Source organism: Ochlerotatus camptorhynchus, unplaced genomic scaffold (assembly GCF_037179485.1).
Source record: "Ochlerotatus camptorhynchus isolate MF236.1 unplaced genomic scaffold, CSIRO-AGI_Acam_v1.1 ptg000300l, whole genome shotgun sequence".
Taxonomy (NCBI): domain Eukaryota; kingdom Metazoa; phylum Arthropoda; class Insecta; order Diptera; family Culicidae; genus Ochlerotatus; species Ochlerotatus camptorhynchus.
This window is the reverse complement of record NW_027040788.1, coordinates 91169-108271: the sequence shown is the minus strand read 5'-3', so window position 1 is coordinate 108271 and position 17103 is coordinate 91169. Positions and strand designations below refer to the sequence as shown.

Sequence of the window (17103 nt, the reverse complement as noted above, 5' to 3'; positions counted from 1 at the left end):
ATCCACAATATGCTGTGCCCACTGAGACCGAAGACCATCATCAAGCTTCTTCAGTACGATGTGATTCAACCAAGGATCTCTCGTTTCGCAAGTTGGCCCCAGGGCACAGAGTTGACGAATTGCCTCGTCGGACGTTGACACTATCTTTCGTAAGTTTGCAAGATTCAAAGGTCTTATTGCCGGTTGGTCGCAGAACTCCTGAACCAAAGCGGCAACTGTGAACGTTGGTTTGTCGAAGTGCTCAACAAGTGTTTGTGTCGGTGATAGAGTAACTGCTAACTAGGCTTCTGGGGTCACCTTCCAGATGAGACATCAGTAATTGTAGCTTTAGAGCACTAGTTAGGTTTGTATTATCGACGTCGCTGACGAAAAGATCTTCCCCACTGCTTCCTGTCGCCTCTGAACATTGTACAAATTGTACGACGGCAACTGCGTGTCAATTGGTTCCAAGTGCTGCTGACGAAGTTGGACAGCTAACCTTTCCATATTCGTTGTCGCTTAGCTGGAAAGGAGGGTTCGGTGCGTTTCGAGCAGTACACGGACTGCCTCCTTCAGCTCGTTATTAGGATCTACCACTGTAGAGCCACTGCTAGCACTTGATGGATCTTTCTTCACTTGCAGCAACTTTGCAATCAGTCCTTTCGTTGTGTTGAAACCTTGTTCGTAGTCACACTGAGCACCGAAGAAAGTTCCTCGCTGCCTTGCACTCGCATGTCCTCTCTTCAGCCTCTCGAATGCCACGTTTCTCTTCCTGATCAGCTCCTCCATTGTCGCTGATTCACGTCGATCCGGATCGCGAAGGACCAAATGTTAATCGTTCGAGTGTTGCGGAAGTGGACAAGGCACGACTATCGAGAAGTTACGCAAAGTTCTACCACGCGAAACCGGGACTTTTCCGAATTTCCGAACCGAAAATGAATAAAACTTGTGGAACATAAATGTCTGCTCTCAAATTCACTTTTATTAGAATAATAAGTAAGACGTAGTAGCAATCATAAAACAAATGATATCGGGTAGACAGGCACAGTTCTTGTTCTTGAAATCTCTCTCTCTCACACACACAGTAATTGTATTGCAGAAAAATCAGTCAGGGATGAACCAAAACCATTAATACTTTCTAAGACAGAGAAGTTTAAGGTGATTAATCGAAGAGTCCACAAATGGAAGTTATGCTGGCTGATATGCCCTATGCCCACTTCAAGTTTTCTAGAACACAAATTTCGGTCGCTGTTGCGACCGTTCATTAAATTGGAACTCCCTGTTTGCTACACTGCAGCACACGTGAAGTTACAGTTTCATTGTTCTATGTTTAGTGGGAGCTGATATTTCTAGATAGAGCTGGAATTAGGGCGTAACAGCTTTTGTAAACCATGACTTCTATCGATGATTTCTAGAAATTCAAGGCACGTCCACGAAGACCAACCTAACCATCGGATAGGGGAAGTCTTTCCCTACCCGATGAGGATGTTGGTTTGCGTGGGTGAGCCTTGAATTTCTAGAAATCATCACGAGAAGTCATTGTTTACAAAAGCTGTTAGGCCCTAATTCCAGCTCTATCTAGATTTGTGCTCTTGAAATCTTCAGGGTACGGAAAGATAAATCAGACATAAGGTTGCCACAGCGATTAACCTTAACCATATTTGACTGTCTTATGGTCTTCTGAATTAATGTCCCCAATCTATGTTAGCCCTAACACGTCACGTTTTTTTTTAGATACCACTCTCTTTAGTCTCTTTATGATGCTGTACTAAAATCCATCAAGGTGAGTTTTACGAATTGGTTTCATTAACTTCTTACACCGAAAACTTCCTCCTACTAAACACCCTGGGACCAAAATAGCCTGAGTGCCCACCCTGGGCTTACGCTGGTTCCTTTCTTGAACAATGCGGTTCCGGGGTCAATCACGATTTCGACAGCCAGAGAAGTACAAGGCAGCTGGGAAGGATGATATCGGAGTGAAACTTTAAAAAATGAGCTCAGATAAGTTGGCTGCTTATCGTCCGACAGTCAGAATCTGAGATACAGAACCAGTGAAGTTGAAAGAAGGTGTCATTCTACAAGAATCACTTATGAATTTCAGCCACAAGAAATCAATATGAATTTCATAGATTTGCCTAATGAAAAATAATTTCGACAAAAATATAACTAAACGGAGCAGGCTGAAATCGAACCATGGACGTTGAGATTACAACAGGTCCTACGGCTCCATATCGTGACGAACGGCAAAATACGGTGGGAAAGTCACGGGCCCGGAGACTGTACACGAAGATGCTGACGAAGCCTCATGGATGATGAGACTTACGTCAAGGCGGACTTCTGGCAGCTTCTATTGAAATAAAACCACACGATGTGTACTGTTACGCAGTCAATCAACTAATAAAAATGTATTTCCTGTTCCTGTTATAAAACGCTCTCGTTTCACATTCGATTTTATCCTATTTATACGTGTTGCCAGTTTCAGCGTAAGGTATACGCCATCACTTTTCTCAACGACCCATTCGCAGACCAATCCGTTCACAAAATATCTCCAGCTTGACCCGTGCCAACGGATTAGTCAGCGCGTCCGCTAACATGTCTTCTGATGGATAGTAGACGACGTCAATCTTCTTCTGCTCAGCCCTGTCACGAACGAAGTGGTATCTGGTGTCCACGTGCTTGGACCGTTTAGTTCCTCCGTCTTGCTTCAGTAGTTTAATGCAGCTCTGATTGTCATCGTGAATTCTTATAGGCTGCTTAACTTCCTCACCAAAGTCCTTCATGAGTTTTAATATCCACTGCAACTCTTGACAACTCTCGGATAGCGATATGTATTCCGCTTCTATAGACGAAAGCGTCACACAAACTTGTTTTTCTTGCAGTCCAAGATATTGTTCCGTTACCAAGTCGAAACATACCAGAGTTGGACTCCGCATAGCCAGAGTTGGACTCCGCATAGCCTTCAAGATCTCCTTCTCCGCCAACGTACAGTTTCAAATCACAATTACCTACCAAGTAACGAAGCACACGTTATGCCTCTACCCAATCGCCAGCGGTGGGTTGGCTCACCTTCCTTCCCAGAATAGACGTGCTAATAGCAATGTCTGGTCGTGTATGCACGGCTAAGTAAAGCAAACCCCCAATGAGACTTTGAAATTTGTCATTGGTTGGTAGTCTATCGCTCTCCTCCTTTTGCTGCATGTAACCAATACAGCAATATGAATGTCGATTTCTGATCTCGATGACGCACATACAGACAGGGGTCTGCATCAGACGGCTTGAATCCCATTAATTGTCGATTGTCGAAGGCCGTAAATGCTCTTCTTCAACAAGCAAACTGTATTACTTCTCGTAGATTTCACTCCAGGAGGCACTCGCATATAGATCTGCTCGTCTAGATCACCGTTGAGATACACGGCCTTCACATCTATATGTTTCACTATCATACCTCTCCTAGCTGCGATAGTAAGTTGTGTTCGAAAGGTTACCTGCTTCGCAACGGGAGCAAATATTTCATTGAAATCCGTACCATAGACTTGGGTGAATCCCTGGGCAACGAGACGTGCTTTATAACGAATCACGTTCCCGTCCTCGTCATACTTGCGTTTGAACACCCAGCGGCATCCTACGATTTTCCTTCCAGGTGGTGCATCGGTTTCCTTCCAGGTTTGATTTTTCCGAAGCGATTCCAGTTCATCCAATATTGCTTGAATCCACTGCTCCTTTTCAGATCCACTGACGGCCAACTTCATTCTGCACCGTCAGTGGGAACTCAACGACACTACCTGATTCCTCCGAAGCCTGCTTTGTCGGACGGAAAATCTCCAACTGCTTCTGCTTCAGAAATCTTACATCCCTGCTTATGACGACCTTGTCCGTTTTCAAATCAATCATTCGGTATCCCTGTATGCTGCGAAGAGTACCCGATGAATGTCATCCGTACGGCCTTTGGTTTCAGCTTGGTACGTTTTTCCGAAGGAACTAGAAAACACACCTGCGAACCGAACACGTGAAGATCCTCCAAATCTGGCTTCTTCTTGAAAACGGTCTCGAAAGGAGTTTTATCTCTGACCCTTGTCGGAAGCATGTTCTGCAAATAGTTGGCAATATTAAAAGCTTCCGCCCAATATTTGTAGCCCATGTTGGCATCGAGCAGCATGCATCTGCCCATTTCCAGTATGGCCTCTGGGTCACGGTGTCCCAGTCTTCGGTGCCATTCATGGATGTACAACGGGTTGTGGTTCTTCGCTACCGCCACTGTTGATTTTCTCACCAGTCTCAGTAAATACAAGCCACCGACAAGCACAGCCTCGCCTGCTGTTCGCCCTTCGTGAGATATAGTACAACCAGAAGCAGAAAAACTCACCTCAGCTCCCTTCCTGATCAAGCAACGGATATCAAATTGGCCTTCATCTCTGGAACGTAAAGCACCTGAGTCAGCAACACTTGCTTTGTACCTTGGCCCTCAACGAGGCAAAAGATCCGGCACGTTCCTTCGCCTTCCACCGGACACTAGCAGCCGTCAGCCACCACCACAACACTGGGTGTTTCCAATCTTCTTTTCTTTACGGTTTCGAAAAAGTCACGATTTGCACAAATGTGCCACGACGAACCAGAATCGATTGTCCATTCACTAGTCGAGTTACCGATCGCGAACGCGAAAGCTTCTTCTTCTTCCGCGTGAGTAGCCACTTTGGCCTGTGCATTCCTGGATGACCTCGAATCGTCCCGAACATCTTCGTCTGGTTTCGGTTTCACTCGACAATCTTTCTTCTTGTGTCCAACTCTCTGGCAGTTGTGACACACCACACTTTTCTTCTTCTGCGTTTTCTCATACACTTTCAACGCTCTACGCTTCAACACTTCATCGATCACTTTTTGCTTCACCAATTCCAGTGTGATTTCCTCCTCCTTCTGGCAATCCAAAGCCGTCGCCAGGGTACTGAAGGACTTTGGGAGACTGCGCAGGACCATCATAACTTCCATCTCTCTGCCTAGATTTGTTCCAGCGTTACTGTTACGCAGTCAATCAACTAATAAAAATGTGTTTCCTGTTCCTGTTACAAAACGGTCTCGTTTCACTTTCGATTTTATTCTCGATGGTTGTCACACTGCGTGGTTGCCACTCTGCGAATACGAGCTGCCAGTTTCAGCGTAAGGTATATGCCATCAGCTTCCAAGGTTACTGTTCTTCACCGCCCAGCACACGTTTGATGTTCCGGAAGAAAGGAAGCAGAAACTTTCAAAATTTGCCAAGCGATCTGCTCATGTGGCAAACGGAGTGCGCCGTTCGTGACTACCGGGACTGTAAATGGCGAGATCTTCCTCAAGGAGTGTCTTTAGAAGCGTCTGCTTCCTTTGTTGAAGCAACACGAGGGCCCTACGATCTTTTGGCCGGATCTAGCTCAGTGCCACTATTCAATTGTCATGGAGTGGTACGAAGCCAACGGGGTCACTTTCGTACCCAAGGACATGAACCCCCCCCCCAACGCACTGGAACTAAGGCCCATCGAAAAATACTGGGCTATTATGAAGCAGGCACTACGGAACCATCCCAAAGAGGTCAAATCTGAGGAAGACATGAAGAAAACGTGGGTTTCCGTACAGAAGAAGCTGCAGTCAGATGTTGTACAGAACCTAATGAGTGGAGTTAAGCGTAAGGTGCGAGCGTACGGTTATGGTATTGAAGTCGAATGAAATAAATATGCCAAAAGCTTACTAATGGGTTATATTTTATTGTCTGAAAGTTTGAAAAGGATATGTAATTTTCTACAGCGTTTTTTCCGTGTTGCAACTTGATGTGGGACACCCTTTATTTGCTGAACTATCGAGCGATCAATATTCTGAACGCGTCCTACAAAGTGATTTTTCGAATCATCTTCCCCATCTATCACCGCTAGAATACTGTTTGAGTGATTAATTCCAGTCCAATTTTTTCGTGCGGTAGATCCCCCAAAAGTGTCATGAATATCGTTTACCGAGAACTCGTTTGACAAGAGACATTGAAATGGTCGATAGCCTTTTCTGATCAACATTGCGCTAGAAGGTATTATGAAATGGAGCGAGTTTCAACAAGCGGAGCACGGAATTCTCGGAAGAACGTTTGAGATGGTGGTACAGTAATACACTAGCGTCTAGACTAGAATAGACTGAAACGGAAAGCGGATTATAGGTGAATAGATCGAAATACGCATCTCGAGGCGTACCGGAAATCGGGCTATAAGACCTCCTACTCCAACTTTGCATGCTCCTTGAGCAAGAAGGCAGCTAGTCAAATCCCTATATTTGCAACAATCTTCACACGATTTCGCACACAAACAAAAATCTAGCTAAATATCGCCACAAAACCATTCACCACACACAACATCAAAACCCCCCATCCCTCTTGCTACTTACTCCAATCGCTTCTGTTCCTGCTGCAGGGCGTTCATGTGGTTCTTGAAAATCGTTTCCGCCTCGGGCGTGTCCAGGATATCGAACGGTATTCGATTTTCGTCCTCCATGTCGCTCATATCGCTAAGCTCCGCCCAGCTGCCACCCCTCTCGATGGCATCGAAGAAGTACTGCTCGAATTCGACATGATTGCGGAAATAGTTCCGTATCGATTGCCAATCGTTGAACGTATCCAGCTCCAGGTTTATGCTGTTCATGTCCGGTAGGATTTCCTGCAGGACGCAAGCGAACGAATCCATGTAGCTCTGCAGCTTCTTGGCCTGGTAATCATCGCGAAGCTTTTTAATGTGCCGCCGGAATATCCTCTGACCGGCTTCCTGGCCAAATAGTTCCAAAAAGTCGTTCCATTCCTTGTGGGTGCCTAATTTTTTGGACGAACTCGTCCATATCGACCGGTGGTCGGTTATTTGTGTTCGGATGAGGCGGGTCACATACTCGGAACTGGCATTTAACAGGTCCGTGCGATGTTTGGCCGCTTCCACGTAGGACATGATCTTTGACCGTTGCTTAACTTTATCGATCATTTGTGCTAGCACTATGAATCCCAGATCGATGTTTATACTTTCGTGGGCAGACGATTCGACCATCAAAATCTGGCCTTTGTACTCCTTCCGGGCGCAGATTTTTTCCGCTTCCCGGATGTACAGCTCGTTGGAGTCATCGTTCTTGGTCGTTACCAGCACGACTGGTTTCTTGTTTTTGAGAATGTTATTGATAATCACCGTAATGAATTCAACCTGCTTTTCGACGGTCCTGTTCGGAACGACACTGACGTCGAAAACACACACGAATCCATCGACCAGGAATCGTCCCTCGGGCAGGACCACTTCCTCATACTCGTGCTCTATGCCCAGTTGATTTTTGCAAATGTATTTGAGCTTCTCCTGCGAGCTTAACCGGATGGTCGTACACCGTTTGGTGTACGGTTCCATTTTGCCCACCTTGAACGGTTGGAATGTGGCATCGTCGACGAACTCGGTCTGCTCGACTACGTTAAAGTTATACTCGACGCCCTCGTCGGACGTTTTGCGCGCTTCACCCCAGTACAGGAAGTGGTCATTGTTGACGACCCGGCCGCTGAAGTCGGACTGTGGAAGAGAAAACGAGAATAATGAGATAAATATAAATGCTACGGGTCAGATTTTTATCTGGCACAGATAATGTAGGTTGCTCAATCGGGTGTAATAAATCATTGATATTTGTTTTGCCCGGCAAAATAGGTATATTGATTCGTAACAACATATAGATTGGCATGTTATGTTGGATTTTACCGGAATAGTACATAATGAATTGCGCTTTCGAAATAACAGAAACCAATCAATATAGGTTGAATGTTTTATTTCTATGAATATGCCACAGAATGATATTCATGACAATATAATAGAGAATTCCAGGTCAGTTTTGTAAATGGCATGAAAGCATTATATTTGTGATTGATATTATGCAGGAAATTATGCAATGATATTGGTAATAGCTCTATATGAGCGGATCCATTTTGTATGTTATTCGATTACTGGGAAAAGAACAACAACAACAAAAACGATTGATGCATCCGATGCTTCATGAGATTGGTATTGTGGGATGAGATTTGAACAGTAGATATCCGGTAATGGATTGTTTAGGTTCTATTGAAGTTCAATATGACAATTTCCGGTTTTATCCTATTTTCAATCCTAGAGACAAGCATACGAATAATAACGCCAAACAAATACCAATAACATGACTCTGAAGTCTGAATAAAGGGCATTTTTATCGGCAATTGATTAGTCTCAAACGACGGTTCCAAATAGGCCCTTCCAAAATTTGAACTCATTTGGCTGAAAAATGATTTGGCACAAAATCAATCATTTTGTTCGTGTCCTTCTAGCCTATGGTCTAAAGCTTCATAGTTGCACTGGTAGGAAATTTGCTCAGTTACAACTTTATTTAACAATCACTTTTTAATTAAAGGTAAGGAACACAAGGAACCTCCTACTCCCTACTGCTCTTTGTATTTGTATTGAGGTATCTGTGCCAAATTAAAGCGAATATTGGTTTTAGAAATTTAGATTCAGCGAGGCAAAATTTATAGATAAATTCAATGCAAATTGCCAAAGGGCGCTTTGCGACTAGTGAATCAAAACAGATGCAGCAGGCAGGGCTGGTAGTGGGTGTGTGATGTTATAGTAGTGACTTTAGTGACTAAAACTTACGAAAAAAGTGACCAAATAGTGACATTTAAACAATTATAAAGTGTCCACGGTCCAATTCTAACCTCTATTTTCTCACTCTACAGATCACGAATTTGTTATTCGAACGCGAAATTGAGGCACAGAGAAAAAATGTCATTTAACAACATGGAGAACTGCAGTCTAGAATTAAATGCATATAGATCAAAGTTAGCCATGAGTACATTAATAAAAAGATCCTTCTCTTCTTTGTAGTCGATATAACGAACTGGCCGTCTTTTTACTTTGCTCCATTCATCCCAAGAATAGAATCTTCTGTAACACCCCAAACTTATAAAAAGAATCAAAACTCTGGGATCTAGACAACTTTTCTAGATCGAGTTTAAGAAAAAAATCTCATTATTATTGATTATTATTGCCCAGATGGAATGACCACGGACATAAAACAAAATGGAATGCGTCTAGGACTTAAAATCTCGATCGTAAAAAAATAGAGATTTTGGAATACATTTTAGAGTTCTTAATTTTTTTTGTTCTAAGACCTGGAACTGCAATATTGTTTTTGTATTACCGGAATATTAGTATGGAAAAAAAAATACAAATGGACTTAAAAAGGAACAGTTCCTTGAGTTACTCAAGAACCTGTGACTTGATTTATTTTTCTCGATGTTTGGACAAATACTAAAGCTACCGGGGGTTGAAGATTATTCAAATTTCTGGCTTTTGAACAAATGTCGAGAGCTTGAAAATTTTCCTAGACCATTTTTTTACATTGAACCAACGGGAAAGGTAATTTTTACCTGAAAATTCAGGTAACCTCTTCAAAACAGGAATTCAATAAGGTTCACGTGCCGCACATAAAATGCAATGACATGGTAATGAATTCCACTGGATTCACTGGACCAGTCCACATTTCATGCTGGTGAAGGTTAAGTGAAATTCAAGTAAGCTTTTTGTGATTTCATGGTGTGAACTAAATAGAGCTGGAATACGGACGTAACAGCTTTTGGGCAAGTCTTGACTTTCAAGACATCATCGAAAGAAGTCATTGTTTACAAAAGCTCGCCCTAATTCCAGCTCTATCTTGAATTTCTTGTCGTATTCGTAATTCAAAAATGGCGATAGAATAAAGTGCGCTTTCGTCGTTGTTGGACGAGTTGGAATTACCAGGATTCTTCATGTTTTCAAGCGTCAGTTTTATAATTTTTATAAATCAACACTCATTTATAAATTAAAAATGAAATAGCAGAATACGGGTGCTAAGACAACAACAATTGACGAACTATAAGGGTGTTACTATGCGGTTAATGTACTTCAACTTCAAGATCATGTAAATTAGTGTTTTTTCATAGAATGCAATCATTTAACCCGTAAAAGCTCGGGACAAACTTTTTATTTTCAAAAATTTGTATCTCAGAGTTGCCATGGCAGATTAAAATGACTTTTTTTTAAACATCATTCCGGTGAGTGGTTGTGGTGTGGTGGTGGCACCAAATGTAAGGTGGGTGGTACTCCCCCCATGACCCTCCCTCTTTTCTATATATTCAAGAATGTGTTGGCACGGGGGTATTTTTTTCAATCTTTATCACATATCTTACAGATCATTGCGGAACTCCTGGAAATGATAGAGAACATTCACGTTCCGGATTATGGTTCCAAATGGTCAAATTTATTGTCTGTCATAACAATATCAAGCAACATATTAAATCACATCTACTCAACGAAATATGACCAATGGCACTCGAAACGACGTCCACAGAGCCATATGGCCACCGTAAAACCGGTCCAGATATTCCGGATTATGGTTCCACATGGTCAAATTTGAAATCTATCATAATTATATCAAGCGACATATCAAATCACATCTACTCGATGAAATATGACCGCCGTTGGTCCATTAACCATAGTCTGGAATGTCCGGAACCAGTTTTACGGTTGCCATATGGCTTTTTTGACGTCGTTTTGAGTGCCGTTACTCAAAACGACGTCAAAAAAGCCATATGGCAACCGTAAAACTGGTTCCGGATATTCCGGACTATGGTTCTGTATGGTCAAATTTGATATCGCTAATAACCATACCAAGCGACATATCAAATCACATCTACTCGACGAAATACGAGCAATGGCACTCAAAACAACAACTATAGAGCCATAAGGCCACCGTGGAACCGGTTCCAGATAATCCGAATTATGGTTCCGTATGATCGAATTTTATATCTCACACACCCATATCAAGCGACATATCAAATCACATCTACTCGACGAAATATGACCAATGGCACTAACACAACAATAACAAAAACTATATGTTCAACATTATGGTCAGTGTTTGGAACATCATCCTCATATATCATTCATTAAGGAGCCTCCCAGAGAGAATAACAGCACTGTTTAGAGACCCACGGTGGCACGAGGACGATCATCAGGTACTGTAGATACAAATTACCAATTGTATGAAATGTAAAAAAAGATAACAGTACTAACTATGAATAGCTCCAAAATATAAAGCATTTAATTTTTGAACCTCATTGGTGATTGCAAGGCAAAACTCATAGGTGAATTAACTTATGCTTGAGATTTGAGTTTTTGAGTTTATCCGAACTGGATGCAGGCAAATCCGTCGTCTATCAATTTTTGTTTCTAATATTTAAAATATATGGTTTAAAATTTATAAAGAGACTTAAGATGCAATTATATAAACTGCCTAAGATACTCAAAACCGTTTCAATTGGAGATACTTTGAAATTTGAAGGTCTATTGTTTCTTGGACAGTTTATGGAATTTATCATTTTATTCATAAAATTAAAAATTACGTACAGGATTCACTTGTTCATGCAAGAAATGCACACTGAAAAGGTTTTTTCAACTGAGCAGTTTTGACAAACAGAGGACAGACAAAAGCAGCACATTGATTTTGTCCTCATTGGTTTATACTTGCGTTTTGTACATATCTAACAAAGTTGACGATGATCTGATTTGGGAATCCTTTTAACAGTCAAATTTGGAGTTTCATCGCATATTTTGCATACATACAATGCAGTATCATTTTTGTGAAAATTGCAAAAAAAAAAAATTGGAACACAATACGCATTTTATCATTGCTGTCGATCCACATGTTGTGCAATTTGTGTATTTCGAAAGTAGGTGACCAGCTTCCAATCGGTTCTCCATTTGTTCTATCGCCAGTTCTTCTGAAAGAATTCGCAAAAATTCGGAATGTCGGCTGGGATTTGAATTTTCCCAATTTGGGTACAGCTCTATGAAAATGCAATGCAACGGTTGAATTTCTCGTTCTTTGAGCGACACCACCCTTGGTATGATTGTAATATTTCACAACATCCGGTTTTTCAATTCGAGGATCTGTTTCTTGGATGCTTTTTGAAGTAATCAAGACGATGGGCTTCTTTCTCTTGCGTTCAAAATATGACGTCAATGTCATAAATGTACTGAATCCTTGAATGATTGAGTTAGACTCTCGTCCTTTTGAAATGAGAAATTCTGGTGGAATGAAGGGTTTGTTAGATCTGACTATTCCTGTATAGTAAGTGCTGTTATTCCACAGGTAGTTAACGAGGTCTATGGATGAGAATAAATTATCTGCTGTTACCTCCCCTCCATTCATTCAAATATGGATAGATGAGATCAGTGACCACCCGCATAGCTTGATTTTTTTCGGGCATATTATTCACCTTGCCGTATATACTTGCAAGTTTAGTATATATCCTTGAATTGAATAACATACCCATATTTTGATCCCATATTTGTCGGGTTTCGATTTTATATAAACGCGGAATGGGCAGTGTCCTGTGGATACGAAGAAATGTAAAGCCGTTTTTATTAAATCGTGAACTCATTTCATACATATATCAAGGAAAGCATATCTGGCCATGAGAACTAGGGTAAGTGAGCTAGTTTGTGGTCCTCTAATTGGCCCTACCTTTATTTTTTTTATTCATTCTTTACCAAATTTATTTATATGCATATAGATTTTGTCATATATCTATGCAAATAAAGCCATGACAATTTATTTTAAATTTAAGTTAGGCGCTAGGGCCAAAAACTGAAGAACTTGTGCCATAATTGGCACACGTTGCTTATAAACACTTGTGTCAAAGAATTAAGTACAAACTACATTTTCTTTCATACTCTTAAGCAATATTTTAATTTAAATCCTTACTTACCTCTGGAAAGGCACAGTCGTTCGTCTACGGTCAAATTTTTGGGAGCGACGTAATTATCTTGACACCTGACAACAAACTTGTCAAACACAAGTTTGTCATTGCTAACTTGGAACCGCTGAGGACGAGTGGACCGATCGTCAAACCGTAGGCCGATATAGATTTGCTTGAATCGATTTTTACTCATTACCAGTCGGTAGAACTCAATCCGCCAAACTGTATCTGATGTCCATAGTTGATCCAAACTGACATGGTTCTGTTTATTTCGACCGGTCGCAATCAAGATGGCAATAAATTCTAGTATTTCGTTTCTTGTAACAGGTTTCCAGGATTGGTGATAAATATTTCGTCGAGTACATATGCTTTGATGATTTATTGTATGATATGATAATGATTAATCATGAAATTGAAGAACATTAATCCATTATTAAGATCATCGGAAACCTATTCTAAGTTATCAAAATAGCTCTATTTATTTTTCTGAATATCTTGAACCGGTTTCACAGTGGCCCTATGGCTCTATAGTTGTTGTTTTGAGCACCATTGGTCATATTTCATCGAGTAGATGTGATTTGATGTCGCTTGATATGGTTGTGTGAGATATAAAATTCGGTTCCACGGTGGCCCTATGGCTCTATAGTTGTTGTTTTGAGTGCCATTGGTCATATTTCGTCGAGTAGATGTGATTTGACATGTCGCTTGATATAATTATGAGAGATTTCAAATTTAACCATACAGAACCATAGTCCGGAATATCCGGAACCAGTTTTACGGTTGCCATATGGCTTTGTTGACGTCGTTTTGAGTGCCGTTGGTCATATTTGATCGAGTAGATGTGATTTGATATTTCGCTTGATATAATTATGAGAGATTTCAAATTTGATCATGTGGAACCATAATCCGGAATATCTGGACCGGTTTTACGGTGGCCATATGGCTCTGTGGACGTCGTTTCGAGTGCCATTGGTCATATTTCGTCGAGTAGATGTGATTTGATATATTGCTTGATGTTGTTATGACAGACAATAAATTTGACCATTTGGAACCATAATCCGGCACATCCGGAACCGATTCCATGGTAGCCATGTGGTCTTATGAATGTTCTCTATCATTTCCGGGAGTTCCACGAAAAAAATCAATATGTTTTTGCAATGATCTGTAAGATATATGATAAAGATTGAAAAAATACCCCCGTGCCAACACATTCTTGAATATATAGAAAAGAGGGAGGGTCATGGGGGGAGTACCACCCACCAAATGTAAGAACCACTCACCGGAATTATGTTAAAAAAAAGTCATTTTAATCGGTCATGGCATCTCTGAGATACAAATTTTTGAAAATAAAAAGTTTGTCCCGGGCTTTTACGGGTTAAATAATCTTGAAAATATCTAAACTTTTCCAGTAACATTCTAAGAGTTCTTAGCATTACCTCTTGTAATCTCTTATAACCCCAGTAACATTTATGGTTTTATATGGGTTCTGTAGACCATGATTTAGACTTGTAGAATGCTTTAAAACCTCTATAAAATTGCAATGTTGCTTGGAACATCACTCTCCAATTCCACAACTCCCTCAAATTGGTAATAATTCCCAAGAATTGGCTCAATTTTGTGCTCATTTTTCTCTATGAAATTCTTAAAATATTCCTAACAATTTCCTTGGTACACTCTTCAGAATGGCGGTCACGCTCTTTTCAGACTTATCCGATAATTCCCTTTAAACTGCTTTGTAGGTAAGGTCAGAATTGTTTTGAAATCCTTTTCAGTATTACCTAAGTACCCAAGTACTTCAAACCCATTGAAAGTGTCCCAGAAATTGCGCTTAAAGTTGTATTAAAATTAATCTCCATAGAAACATTGGACAGAATTCCATTGAAATTATTCTCACGATTCGTATCAGCATACTCCTTAAGTTTCATCATAAGAATTTTCTAGGATTTCTCTTCCGGATTGTAATTCCTTTATTGACAAAATCTCATCAGAGTTGACAAGACAATTGACACCGTCTTCAACCAGATGTTGCACAGCCTAATTATTTAACACTAGACAACGGACAACACACCACACCCACTAGACCAATAGGGAAAATTTTCAGGTTGCCAAAATTTGCACCGGCTAGAGCGGGAATCGAACCCTCACTTCGTGGCACTCACAATACGCCTGAACAACGAATGACGCCGCACGACTACGAAGCCCACAAAGATGGATGTAATTCTACTCAGAATTAGTTTTAAATTCTCCTTTGATTTCACAAGAAATTCGCCTCACACTTAACTGTGAACTATTTTCAGAATTACCTTAATGAATTCCAATAATGTCCAACGTTGATGGCCTTTAATAATTAAAGTAGCAAGTTTAGATTTTTTTATTAGAGGGTAAATCAATTGCAGTGATATTTTTAAAAGCAAAAAATCTGGAAAATCCAGATAAATCTGGAATAGTGGCAACGCTGAAACCACGTCTCCCAGGAAGAAAACTCCCGTTAACACATAGTTCAGTACTCGATTGCACTATGGTCCGAATCGACAATTTAGCAGGAAAAAATTGTTTTCTCCGTTCTTGTTCATTTTAGATGCTAAGTGTATTGAGAGAAGTTGTTTGCTATTATTCCATGCTTCTTTTGAGCAAAAAGCCGGTTAGGGTGGTCCTCGTTTAAATCCAAATTCAAATTCTAACTTTTTAGTTTCATGTTATAGGTAGTTACATTGCTGAGCAAAGTTGTAGAAAATATTATTTTAGACAACTTTGCTGAATACACCATTTATCTATCTCTTTAATTGACTGTTTTAGAGCATTTAATAAGTATTTAGTTAGGGGTCCCTAAAAAAAACAGTTTTTTTATTCTATTTTTTTTTGAACCATTTTCTTTTGAAAACGGTCTTCAAAAACTTGTAGAACAATCATTGGCGCACGTTTTTGCTCAGCAAAGCATGTCGATAAGTCTTAACGTTAAAAAATTATAGACTTTTTTGCCCAAAAAACCAAGTGGTGTTAAAATGCTTATATCACATGGAGTTGGATTGCTAAAATATTTCTTGTGGTTTCATCTGAAAACCCATACTTAAAGAAATATTTGAGGAAAAAACTGCGAGGACAACTTTCTTTAAATTTGAATAAATCAATTTTAAAAATTCCCTAAAAAAACTTGAAAATTACCTGTAACTCAAAAATTTCTAAACATAACAAAATACTGTCTTCATCAAAACTGTAGGTTTTGACTAGATCTTAAAGTCTTCTTTGCACAACTTTTTTGTAGAATGTAAAGTAAAAGAGATAGAATTAATTATGTTTTTTGTAACTTAAAAACAGTAATATTCAATGATTGTTTTTTTTTCCTTGATTTGTTTTCCGTCGATCTTGTTTTCCGTGCTAAGCATCAATGCTACCGACGCCAGGGAGGCAGCTCCTACACCTGAAACCCTACCTATCGACCCATCAGAACTCATGAACCGAGAACCAGAGGCGTGATCAGAGATGTTATGCCTCAGAACATCCCGGTTGCGCCGACTTGGATTGAACCCAGGCCTGCTGGGGTGAGAGATAATCACGCTTATCACTACACCACTGGCGCTGCTTTCCATGAATGTTTATTCACGATTCGTATACCGGACATTTTGATTGTGGTAGTGGCATTAGTTGTATCTCACAGTAGTGTTACTCACACAATTTAAAAATATGATGTAGTTGTTATATTGCATGTACGATACGGTACTGTCACACATACAAGCTAGTATGTGGGGCATGAAGTAGTTCGCCTCCTCGTGGTGTGCCCTGGAAACGCTAATTATCGAACCCAAGGGAGAGATATTGCGGCTAAACGAACTACCGCAGAGAAGCCCTGCACAAACCCTCGTTGTGCTAAGGCAGGAGTGACGCCGGGTTCTTAGTGCTTAGCACACGCAGCTGGTAAGCGGTCACATCTGTCCTAAGCTACCCTGTTGAACAGTTGGCTGGCTATCACGTCTGCTTAGAACCGAGGCGAACAACGAACAGCGAACAACAAGAGGAGGTTGAGAAGCCCTGCACAAACCCTCGTTGTGCAAAGGCAGGAATGACGCCGGGTTCTTAGAGTGCTTAGCACACGCAGCTGGTAAGCGGTCACATCTGTCCTGTATGGGCCCTGGACAGTTGGCTGGCTATCACGTCTGCTCTAGAACTCAGGCGAACAACGAACAGCGAACAACAAGAGGAAGGCCCTGCACAGCTGCCCACTGTGCAGTAGCGAGTGTCACGTCGGACACAACACCTAGTGATGCGCCATAGCGCAACCGGCCCCCTCCCATGACGTAATGCTTTCGGGCGGTTCCGGGGAGGGCAAGGGCCTAGAG

At 41.0% G+C, this 17103-nt stretch overlaps 1 protein-coding gene across 2 annotated transcripts in view; it reads right to left on the bottom strand.

The window, feature by feature from the left end:
* The window catches only part of RhoGAPp190 (Rho GTPase-activating protein 190), a 130470-nt gene that overhangs the window by 23061 nt on the left and 90306 nt on the right, over positions 1–17103 (bottom strand). For both annotated transcript variants that reach the window (XM_065228684.1, XM_065228685.1), the window contains exon 3: positions 6373–7517. In XM_065228684.1, the coding sequence (XP_065084756.1) occupies positions 6373–7517 (1145 nt within the window). The remainder of the gene's footprint in view (positions 1–6372; positions 7518–17103) is intronic.